The sequence below is a fragment of the Chenopodium album genome, chromosome 5 (assembly GCF_948465745.1).
Source record: "Chenopodium album chromosome 5, dcCheAlbu1.1, whole genome shotgun sequence".
Lineage (NCBI taxonomy): Eukaryota > Viridiplantae > Streptophyta > Magnoliopsida > Caryophyllales > Amaranthaceae > Chenopodium > Chenopodium album.
Window position 1 is genome coordinate 17,607,881 of NC_137838.1, and position 12,456 is coordinate 17,620,336.

General features: G+C 35.8%; 1 protein-coding gene across 1 annotated transcript; it reads right to left on the minus strand.

Annotated features, from left to right (window-relative positions):
- Positions 1-6,013: 6,013 nt before the first annotated feature.
- On the minus strand, positions 6,014-6,631 carry LOC145632682 (uncharacterized). Its single transcript, XM_081685029.1, has one exon. It carries the CDS (start codon positions 6,629-6,631, stop codon positions 6,014-6,016), a length of 618 nt encoding a protein of 205 aa, XP_081541155.1.
- Positions 6,632-12,456: the final 5,825 nt, after the last annotated feature.

Sequence of the window (12,456 nt, forward strand, 5' to 3'; positions counted from 1 at the left end):
TATTTTATGCTTTGCTTTATATTGCTGTGAGTCAGCTATAATGCCTATGTTTTGTTGCTAAATTTTTCTACCTTATGTTGCTACTTATCAATCAATGTTGGGTCGATGATTTGGATAAATGCGGTAAAGAATAATAGCGTATAAGTTATATGATTTCCAAAGTAAGATAAAGAAGATAGATTGAAATCTTTAACCATAATAACACATCACATTATCCTGATAGCATAAGTAGAGAGCCACTGGTTACAATAACTGGAATACAAAGCCTAATTCTTCTAATATTCTAGATACACAGTACTAAGCAAGTAGATAGAAAAAGATTATGTTAAGATGCAGTCTTATATGAGAACAAGTGCTATAGTAGACTTGTTCTTATATAAGTTCATTATGTCTGATGGGTTCCGTGGCCTATCTAACCAATCAAACAACAAAAGGTAGCTTGATTAGGTCGCGTGTCAAAGCTGACAGTTTAGCACTTGGTGTTGTATAGGAACAAGTATTTTTACAAGGTTTGTTCCTTTCCAAGACCATAGCCTTCAAAAGGTTTAACCATAACCGATATTGTTTTTATACATGTGGTATTATTCAAAGACAAGCAGGCTGATCATACTTGTCTTTTATAATAGCCACATGATACATAATACTTATGCATACCTTTAATAAGTATGTACATAGCAAAAGATTCAATTAGTGAAGCTGTTACCCAACTGATCTGTCCGGACTTTTTTTTTTCTTAAAGGTCATCAGAGGTGTCATCCTCAAACACGAGGGCTCGTCTTTTGCTGTCCTTTTCCTGCTTTACAGTTACCCTTTCTTCAGCTGAAATGGTGTATGTGTCGTAGGTAACACCTTTACCCTTAAGTGCTGCACGAGAGGCTGGAGTGCTTTCTTTCTCTTTCATGATGCTTGCAGGCTTGATTGTTGAATCCACTTGATGTTCAAGGATATCTTTTTCTGGTGTAGCAGTTTCAGATTCATCACCATAATCGAGTCTTTTCCTTTTGGATCCAGAATCTTCTGTGGTTGACTGAGTTGCTTTCTGTGCTGCAACCATTGATTCCACCAGTAAGCAAGCATCTTCTTCTTCTTGGCTGAAGATTGATAGGTCATAGGCTTCAACTGTTTCTTTTTTTATGGTTTTGCTGATGTTTTGCCCATGTTTGGCTGCACATGTAGAGTCCTCCTTAGTTTCACTCCCTTTTGTATCGTCTTTGGTACCTGCTTTTTTAGAACCAGTCCCTGTAGTAACAGGTACAGAAGTAGTCCCTGCATCATCAACTGTGATAGTGTGTTCCACCTCCACACCTTTTATGCCCCATTGCAGCACTTTATTCTGCTCTAGAGCAGTTGTAGGCCCAATTTTAAGCAAGAAGTATGTACTGCGTAGCCTATTAGCTATTTGGCTGAACTTGGTAGTATCATCCTGAAATATGGATAGATCTAAAGTGAAAATGAAAGCTAATTATGTAAAACTTGGATTAATAATGTGTAACCAATTTTGCTAATCTCAAATGGTAGCTTGTTTGGATAGCTAAAATACAGGAATGTAGCATTATAGCAGCATATATATTGTGTGAAATTTAGAAGCAATAACACAGAACAAAAACTATTGATACGAAGTCAGAGCTGTGGACTATTTACCAGTGCCTTCATGTGGTAGATATCTGCAGCTGACATGCCAAGCAGTGGGATTGAGTTTTCAGTGAATGTAGTAAGCTGCAGTGCTCCTGTTCCATCTGAAGCAGTAAAAGTTATAGTAGCTCTGCAAATTTTGAAGAATTTGTGTCAGTTTAAGTTCTTAGGATATACTGTTCTTCTTATTCAGGGTAATCTACTGGTAGTTTTTACCTGTATGTAGCAGATACTTCATTTCTCTCACAAGCCACACATCCATAAACTGATCCAAGTGGTAGCTGTGTTCGCTTTCCACAGTAAGAACACCCTATGTATGTTCTAAGTCTGTCATATTGAATATCTGATGCTGTAACTCTAAGCCAATAAATCTCTTGTGGAAGGGTTTTTGCAGACTACATCATCAATCTAAATATTAGCATAATGTCGACGTTTAATGTGTTGGCTTTAAAAGCATACAAGCATAAAGCATCTCAAAGCTAGTAACCTAAAACAAAGCAGAATGTATAGTGGCTGCATAGAGACGGTGTACAGTATGTGTCTACCTTTTTGGTTTTGATGTGAGCTATTGTTGTCAAAGTTCTTTCTGCAAGTGGATTCCAAGCAGCTGTAACTCTGTTCTGATGTTCGATTAGAACAGTACGATGCTTTCTTGCCCTGGTATTGAGCGATTTCATTAGCACGAATGAAGCTTAGATATTTCATATTAGTTCATGCAACAAATATATGGTGAGTAGCATACCATTCAGTGAGAGCAGCTGCCTTTTCACCTTCAACGGGATTCAATTATTACAGTAGACATGGATGATTCAAGTTGAAAGCCTATGATTTGAGAAACATAAAAGATGTGATTATACGGATCATAAATAAAAATTTTAAAAGTGAGGGTAAGTATATATTTATTAGCCTGTTCTGTGGACTACCTTTGCGAGTGATTGGACGCAGAGCTGTGATCCCAACGACTTTGAAATTGTCGCAGTCAGAAACAAGAGCATCACATTGTTTTCCAGATAAATCATTCCAAGTGCATATCTTCACTGGAGAATCAGTGCTGAAAATGAATGCATAGAGTCAGTCTGGAATAATTATAATTATGGTAATGTTGTAATCAGACTTTGTTTGCATAAGTCATGAAGCAAGCACCTGTGATCTATCACCATTAAGTCGCGAACAGAAGATTCTTTATTCAGGGTTGTCACAATTTTCCTTGGTTCATCCGCAGCATACAGGACAATAACAAGAACATCTACAGAAGAAGAGAATGTGTGAGCAAATTGCATACTGGAAACTGGACTATTAAAGAATAGACTCTCAAGTTCTTGGTTCAAGTAGCTTTTGTACCATGGAGAACATCATCAGTAGAAACTCTAGGAATAGAAGCAAGAGATTGGTATCTTGGAAAAACTTGTTCTCCTTTAGGATCCAGAGATTGTATCAGAGTCCTGCTGCTTATGGTCATTTGAAATGGAAGATCTGATTCTCTAGCTCTATATTGTGGATCTAATGGCCTTATTAAGGCATTAGCAATATCATAGTTCCCTCTAAACAAGATAACATCTTTATAGGCATCAATTTGATCCCCAAATAAGGTCATCTTCATGCGATTTTTCTGCAAAAAGAACCAAAATTGCATCTTATATTATATGAATATACATTAGGATTTGTTATAAGCTATGTGTATGCTTCTATATGGTATGTGTGACTGGTACCTTATCATCTTGCAGAATAATGTAATGGTAAAGTATTTTTTTTTCAGACTCTTGCTTTCTGCCTTTTTTCTGCAATATTGACTTTAACCTTGTATGATTTACTTGATGCATCAAGTTCGTCGAGAAATTTTCGTTGCGGTGCCATAACAAGGTATTCTATAAACACAATCACAAAGGTAAGTAAGGTTGGGCTTTATGTGAAGACTGTTATAAGCTAACAAATGATAAAGGATGAGAAACCTCTATAATGATATACACATGCATGTTTTTGTTTTTTAGAACAAGTTACTAAATGAATATTTGTGGTTTTAGATATTAACTAAACAGAAGTTAGATCCTCTATATTTATACACATAAGATGTTACATAAAATGCTTAACCTAAATCAAAAGTGAAAAATTAAATGCATAAAGGCTATACTAAATAGAATGCAACAATCAGAATGATCACCTATTCCTTGAACTCAGATCTTTTGAGGAAATAGTCTCAATGTCAATGTATTAGTTAATTTGGGATGGCTGACTATGCTATGGTTCAATAATTTAAGTGTCATTCAGCGAAACATTAGACGCTAACCACATAATCAAATCACTCAGATGGTATACTTAATGTAATTTGTAGATAGAAAAATAATGACCTTTCCTTTTACATAATAGCCACAATGCTGTAAACAACAATCGCCAACACATTTTCAATGTATAATTGGATGTTAAGCTGATAGTGACCTAGATTAAAATTACCAAATGTGTAGAATAGCTTGAATTTTTATAGAATACAATACAAGGAATATATCAGTTCTGATCTAATATGTGAAGTATTTTTTTATTTTTTTTTACCACATTATGATAGAATTAGGGTCAAACATGGTAAACAAACTCGGTTTAATTCTATTGGAGATCGATAATGTATAAATTTAGCGGTGAAAATTATGCTTAGAGGATCTTCACATTATTGGTATTAGCTATTTTTTATTAATTAATATTAGATGGAAAAGGTATACATGTAGTCTAATGGTGGAAGACTAAGCATGTCTGAAAATCAAAGCTAATTATGTGAAGGTGAATTTATAATGCCAAACTAATTTTGCTAACATCAAATGGTAGGTTGTTTGGGTAGTTAAAATACAGGAATGTAGCATTGTAGTAGCATATATGGTATGTGAAATTAGGAAGCAATAATACAGACAAACAACAACTTTTTGTTCTCATATAATAGCTACAAGCATTTTTCATACAATAAATGATAGCACATATGTAATCTATGGGAGCATGTTTACGTAGCAGTAGTTTGGCATGAAATTAATGGAAGCTGTAGAATAATTTAAAGAATTTAAATAGAATATAGGCTGAATATACCTGTGTAGAAGCAGAGGATTTAATGCTAATACTCAAGAATATCACTTCTTCCTTTTGTAATTGGCTATTTTTCTTTAGTTGCTTTTTTTTGGGAGTTTTTTTTCTTGTTGATTACTGCTGACACAATGACTTATACAAGCAACATAAATGGTTTAGTGTTTTTATAGTACACTTTGATGTAAAGAGAAAATCAAAGAAGAAAACCAGGATTCAACTCTACTATTTACAGCAACAGTGTTTTGTTGTATTTTTCTTACATAAAATCAGCAAGCTTACTCCCTAAAAAGATGGTTGCATGTTTATAGATGTATAGCATGTACCTACACAATATTTTGATATGCATTTGTATTTGTACTTTTATTTGTTATTTTTTAGCTTTAAAATATATAATTCATGTTTTGTAAGAGTTTTGTTTGATTAATTCTACTGTTCCTATCACATGCATTTCAAATACAAGAAAAGATTACATCTCTTGTGTATGAATTCTATAATTCTAATTCCTTTTTTTGCCACACCTTTTTTCCTGAAATTACTTGACTAATAGCATTTGTTGCCTATGTACTTTTTCCTCAATTTAAAATTCTTCTAGTAAGAAATATAGTTTAGATTGTTGTTCTGATTTAACAGAAGCACATTTTGATTTTTCCTTTAGATTAAGAGGTATTAGATTGGTTGTCTGTGTCATTTTTTACTTACTGCATTTTTAGATATGATGAAGCTTAAAATCTGTCAAAATGCGTCATCGCGATATGTGAACAGCTATTCTATAGGACTGAGGATTATCTTGTTCAGATTATCATTATAGCACAAGCTATGTGTTAAATGTGCTACTTAGTGCATCAATGTACATATTATGATTATCAAAGTAGAATATCAGAATAGGATGTTTGTCTAACAAAGATACATATCACCAGCAAATGATGAGTAATCCTCCTAAATTATCCAAAAATTGTGGTTGCAACACTATTTGGCCAATAGAAAATGCAATACAAAAGATATTTGTCAATTACAGAAGCTGACCCTAGATTAGAATAGTAATCTAAAACCTCTGCTAAATTTTCTGAGTTGATTGGAGAATATAGAATACTTCAAACTGAATTAAAATTTCAGGGCATTTAAGCCTACAGCAAAATCATTAATGAAAAATGATTAGTCAATCAGTCGTTTGATTCAGATGAGTGATTCTGAATGCTATACAAATGAGAGAGGACCATGATATGAAAAGCTAAAATGATATCACTTACTTATGCATCTAGATGATGCCAGCCATATGAAGAATATCATAGGAGACCACATTCTTGACATGACCTAAATCTGGCTAATCAGCATCTATGGCAACTATAACTGTAACATTAGCTGCTTGTCGAGCTCGAGAGAGGGAAACATATAGCTGTCCATGTGAGAAGCAAGAGCGCGGAAGATAAACAACAACTTTATTAAGTGTTTGCCCCTGAGCCTTGTTGATGGTCATTGCAAAGCTAAGCTTTAACGGGAATTGTTTCCGCTGAAATTGAAAAGGATAACCTGAAGATTCTGAGGGCCTCAGATTAATTCTAGGTATCAACACATGCTCTCCCTTGTGATGGCCAACAACAATAACACATTCAATGAGGTTTGGGAAAAATCTTTTGCAGATCAAGCGGGTTCCATTGCAGAGACCAGATGATGGTAGGATGTTACGCGGTAGGATAACTGGACTGTTGGGTTTCAGTTTAAGCTCGTGAGGGCTCATGCCACCAGGACATAGCTTATTTAGGAATTCAGTGGGATAGATGGAACAATTATCATCAATCATCGAATCATAACTCTTGTAAGTCATTGCTTCACCTGGAAACTTATCTATCAAGATTGTATTTATCATATCTACATCATCATTAATTGGTGTTAATATAGCTCTGGATGTAAATATATCTGCACTAAAGGGCGACATATCCATTTATGGGAAGGCAACTGAAGTCAGCTGCATATCTTTTGGCATGGCAACATCATAAGGCTGCACAATCTCTGGTGGCAATTGCACAAATGCAGTTTCAGCATCCTGCAACTCTCCATTTCCCAGTGCGAGTAAAAAGGCTGCATATGCTGGATCATGTCTAGCTCGAATATTTTCTGTTAACCTGAACTTAGTTAAAAGTGGCCATAAAGGAGAACTAACCAAGCTAGCTGCAACTGCTTCACGTTGTGTTCTGCGTGGGACTACTGGAAGTACTTGTCTGAAATCTCCTCCAAATACAACAATTTTACCTCCAAATAATAAGTCTGGATTGCAGATATCTCTGAGCAACACATCAAGCGATTCAACATTTTCCTTTTCGCCATTGAAGCTTCATCCCAAATGATCAGTGATGTTTCTCTTAGCAATGCAGCTAGACTGCCTTGTTTAGGCACATTACAGGCAAGTGACTCAAGAGGATCCAGGGGAATCTTAAATCGCGAATGTGCAGTCCTCCCGGAAGGAATATTAGCTGCAGCTATACCAGATGTAGCTGTTGGCAGTACAATTTTGTTCATCAGTCTTATTTCTGCATACAAAGCATTATATAGAAAGTTTTTCCTGTTCCTCCAGGACCATCTATAAAAAATGCTCCAGGTTTTTGTCCTGTGACATGATACATTATGACATTAAATGCTTCCCGTTGAGCCTGATTTAACTGGTTTTTACATTCTAAACACTGATCAGGTATTGGAGCATTCAATGCATCTTGTATATCCTTTGTTCTTCGCATTTCATCATCATCAGGTTGAACTAAATGGTCTAATCCATATGCAGCAAGAGAACTCCCCATTGACTCCAAAAACCACTCAACTGATTTAACAGTATGAACTCTGACTTTATGTGGATCAGAAGCATACCTATGTCTAAAATCTTCAGACAAGAAGCTATAGTATTTTATCCAAAGAGAAATAGGGCTGCTAGGCTGGCAGAAGATTAATACAGTAGCAAAGAGCTTACGAACTTCTATTGGCATCTGAACTGCACAGCCTTCTTTCAAACATAAATCAACCGAATCATCTTCTTCTAATAGCCTTAGTTTGAGTGCAGCCTGTTGAAAAGTGTCACATAGATGACCATTAACTGTTCGCAAGTCTTCAAATGACTTTGGACCCCTAACATTGTGCAACAACAATCTGAGATAGTACCTCTCTCCTTCTGAAGGTGCAACAAATGCTAATCTACCAATGACTATTTTTTTATTCTGTCGTCTGTACCAATATTTGGTAGATGCATCCCAGCGGTAGTGCTCAGAAAACTCATTATACAACCAACCTGTCCTAGCTGGAAGGCTACAATTCATCCGAAAAAATTATGTGAGACAAGTCCTGGAACGCTTGCTATCTGAAACCACTAATGTAAGCTGCTCATGAGGCCTAAGCTGTATCAGCTGTGAGTTGGGTAAGTGCACAGGGAGTGGCAAAACAGGTGGGTGCATTTCGTATAAATCAAAACCAAAAAGGCGCCAAGCAGCTTCACAAGGAGAAACCCATCGACCTGATTGATACTGTTGTATTTCATCCTGGATAGGCAAAGCATCTGTAGATTGAACAACAGTGAAATATATTTTATCATGGCCCTTATAAACATACTTGTATAGATACTTGACTGCCTCTGTAGTAGAGCACATTTCAACATTCAAATGACAATTGAAATATGATGAAAGATATGGATTATATGGGATGACCCATCTATTATCCATAGCTGTTTTTCTGATTGTAACAATCTCCCCTGTGTCTCTTCTCCGATACAATGGATATCCATCACTGCTATTCCTTGTTTCATCACATAATTGTTTAGGGTAGCCATATTTACAACGGTTCGGGCTTTCCTTGTGTTTCATGCAAGGACACTCTGGATCTAAATGACCAAATGGACCGTGCATCATGTGCTTTAGAATGACTTTCCTGAGGTGAGCCTTATCAACTGATGGTATTTCAGCACACACAAATTTATCAAAGTCAGCAGGGCATTTGATTTTATAATCTTGATGTAGAATGATCAGAAAATGAGCATAAGGTAAGCCTCTTTTCTGAAATTCAATGACATAGATCATTGCTGCAACCTCTCCAAACACTTTCTTCTTTTTAATCTGATGCTTTAGAGCAAGAACCTTTGCTCTAAAAATGCGCGCAACAATGTCTGGCCTATCCTGTGCCTTCTCTCCAATAGCTAGTTCCTGTTTGATTTCAGGCCAGTTTGCATTACAAGTCATTGTAATAAACAAATCAGGCTTACCAAATCGCTGGACTAAGGACATTGAATTTAAATATCTCTTTGTTAGATCTCTAGGGCCACCAATGAATGTTGGAGGTAATATCACTCGACGACCCACATTTGCTGCACAGTTTTCGCCACAATCAATAGTATCAAGGATCCCTTGATATACATCTGCTCTTATGGTTTGTTGATTTCTACGAAAAAATCTAACCGTGTATTCTCCACCTTCACATACATATCTACTAGACTACTATGTATTGTTGAAAGCACCTGCCTATTCTTAGCAATATATTATTTGGCCTACATTGAAGCTTGTATGCATAGTATTCCCTAGCTGAAATATTTTTATCTTTTTTGGATGAGCCTCCACTTGCACCTGTAAATGCAGACTCTGTGTTAAAATTTTTAAAACTACCCAAAAATACTGTTGACAATATACCTAGCTAAATTGCATGTGTAAATATAATTATCTACAAAAGGGACCCCTTTTTTTCTAACATATCATCTTACTTGGCCTTATAGACTCTTGATAGGTGTTACACTATGAAGCTGCATCTAGCAGCAATGTAGATAGTGAGCTTATGCATGTATTTGTTATTTTAGCAACAGAAGAAGCTTAATATAAGCACATATATGAGGCCTTTCTGTTTGACTAAGAATTTTTTTTTATATTAGCACTTAGACTAAGAGGCTTAATATTAGCACTCAGACTAAGAGGCTTAATATAGTTTGACTAAGGAATCTAAGTATTTGATACACAATTCCATATAATTATACCACAGATGAGAAAATATCCCAGAGATAATATGTTTCAGATGTTTGAGTCATGACCCCGTACTGATGTAGTAAACAACTAAGTAAGGTCATAATTTCATTATAGCACTTAAATCTATTTGAATTTGGAGCAGCAGAATCCAGAAACAGTAGTGAAACAAAGAGCTTATATTCTTAATTACAAAAATTGCATTGTCAATAGAAATTTAGGCATCAAGTCTGTACCAAACACTAACAGCAATTTTAAAACTACAGGAAACAACATGTCCAGATAAACTCTGCAACACACTTGAGTAAGATAGTATAGGTTATAAATGCAGCATTGGGTAATAGAATCCAATGACAGACCTAGTACCTAGTACTTCAAAAAGGTCCATGCAAGAAATTTGTATAGAAAAAAAAGGTAAAGAGTACACGTACGTCTTGCTTCCTCTTCAAGCAGCTGTTCAGCTGTGTGAACACTGCAAGAAGAAACTGGATCAGGTTGTGATTGTAGCTGTTGCCTTCCTCCTGCAGACATCTTTTTTAGACCCTGAGTCCATCCACAATCACCATGTGGAAAAAGCAGTGGATATTGTAGAGGATCATAGCAGCCGTAATAGTGCATAATTCTATGACACGATTTGTCTCTAGCTGAATCATCATTAAGTGCATAGTCTTCTTCAGATAAATCAACCCGAGATGGATTGTGCTCAGATGGATTTTTTTTTGCCGTCACCAAAATATGAGGACTCTCGGACTCACAGGAAGATGTATTTTCCGGCCATATGACAGCAACCTCATCAGTAGAAGGAGCATTGTACACGCGTTGATCTGGCACAGTAGTCTTGTTTATCAAAATCTGTGTACTTTCTGTAACTTGGATCTCTCTTAGGGAACGAAAGAACCTTGCATAAGGGTTTATCTTAGTGATTTCCATCAGAATAGCTAATACATCCTGCCTTAGCTCTGGAAAACAACCTTGCCGTTTTTGTGCTTCAAGCTCACCATCGTAAAAATAGAGTTGCATGTATTTAGGCCCTTCTTTTCCAGGAAGTAAATAGGGAATATAATGATATAGCTGACCATGTAATTTAAAAACATAAATTCCTTTTTTGGTCTTAGCATCAAATTTTCCGCCCAATGATGTAAATGAAAACATGTTGTTATACAAACGTATGTATTGCCTGAAATGTTTAGCATCTTCATCCATAGAGGTCAACAGCCTCACAAGCTCTGCAGGGTACTCATTTACTGCAATCCTAACTTCACCATCACCACAGCAAAAATGGGGTGTTTCAAAAGAAAATTTACGTGCTCCACACTTAGAACACTCAGTAGGAGAAGCAAGCTGATAGGGTTCTGCAGGTAATTTGCCACCAATTGCTGCATCAGGAATTCCTGTTTCCATTACACATTTCCAGAAAATTCATATATATATATATATATATATATACATATATATATCTTAATTGTAATAGACAATACAAATATAAAATATTTCTACATCTCTATTATAATTGGTTAATATCAATAAGAGTTCACATGAGATTAGATATAGACTAAGTTACTTGTAACAGGCTGCTTCGGTTTAGATGTCTTTGGACGCTTTGGAGCAGGAAGAGGCTGCAGCCTAGAAAAACAACAGTAGCATAGTGCACAATTACTATATAAGATATTTGTCAAAGTATAAAGAAGCCTTTTTGTTATAATCAACTAATATATATCTAAGAGAAATCACCCTAATATATGAATAATGTTACTGGAAATCAGTTTTCAGCATGCATATACCTTTCTATTTCATCTCGAGAACCAGATTGTAGACTCTTAAGACGTTTAGTGTTATATCCTTTTGAAGACGATGGCTCTCTTAATAAACGATCTATAAATTGATTTTGCAAATTTAGAACTCTAAGAATTAAATTTCAAAAATGGAACTATTTAAAAGGATAGATGATATGCAATAGGCCATACTCATATCTGAAGAAAGTATGATTTGCAGCTATCATACCATAGCACCACAAGAACACAAACTGTAATGCATCGATCCTGGTTACCAGATATAACACAGAATAAGCAACTAAACCACAACAGTTCGATTAATAATATAATAAGTGAGCAAAGAAAAAAACAACAACAAAGCTAACTGCTGCATTTCTTCAAAAATTAAACAATAGTGCAAATAGAATTGATAGAAAAACATATTCGATTAGCTCCATTACAATAGTTCATCAAATATTATACAAAAACCTAGGTGAAGAAATGGTTTTCACAAAAGCATTCCTACACATTGTCACTTGACATGATCCTAATACCATACTAACAAACAGGACATGTTTTTCTAATAATTCTAGTGATAGAATAGTGACCCAGCTACATCAGCCAGCAAAAGTAGCCAGAAAATACAACAGCAGCACCACTAAGTTCCAGGCAACACTAAAAGCACCTATTTCTTACGAGCAAACTTTGCACGCTTAAAATAACCAGCTAAATCCTCTGGCACAGGAAAGACTGACACCATCTTACAGCCATCATCAGCAACAGGAGATGTCTCAGCATATATGTGTCGTAGCAGTCGCTTCTTGGGAGGCAGAGCAGGTGGGATAGACACTGGGACCTGGAACTCCTGTCCAAGTGGAGTGAGGCAATCTTGTTCAACAAGAATGGTGGAAGGTTCCAGTTCTTCCTTAATTCCCAACACACGTTCCTTCACGCTTACATAGCTCTCCCTCTCCAAAGTTCATAAGATGGCATCAAATCTAGCAGTTGTGACCTTGTAATTAGCATCAACTATG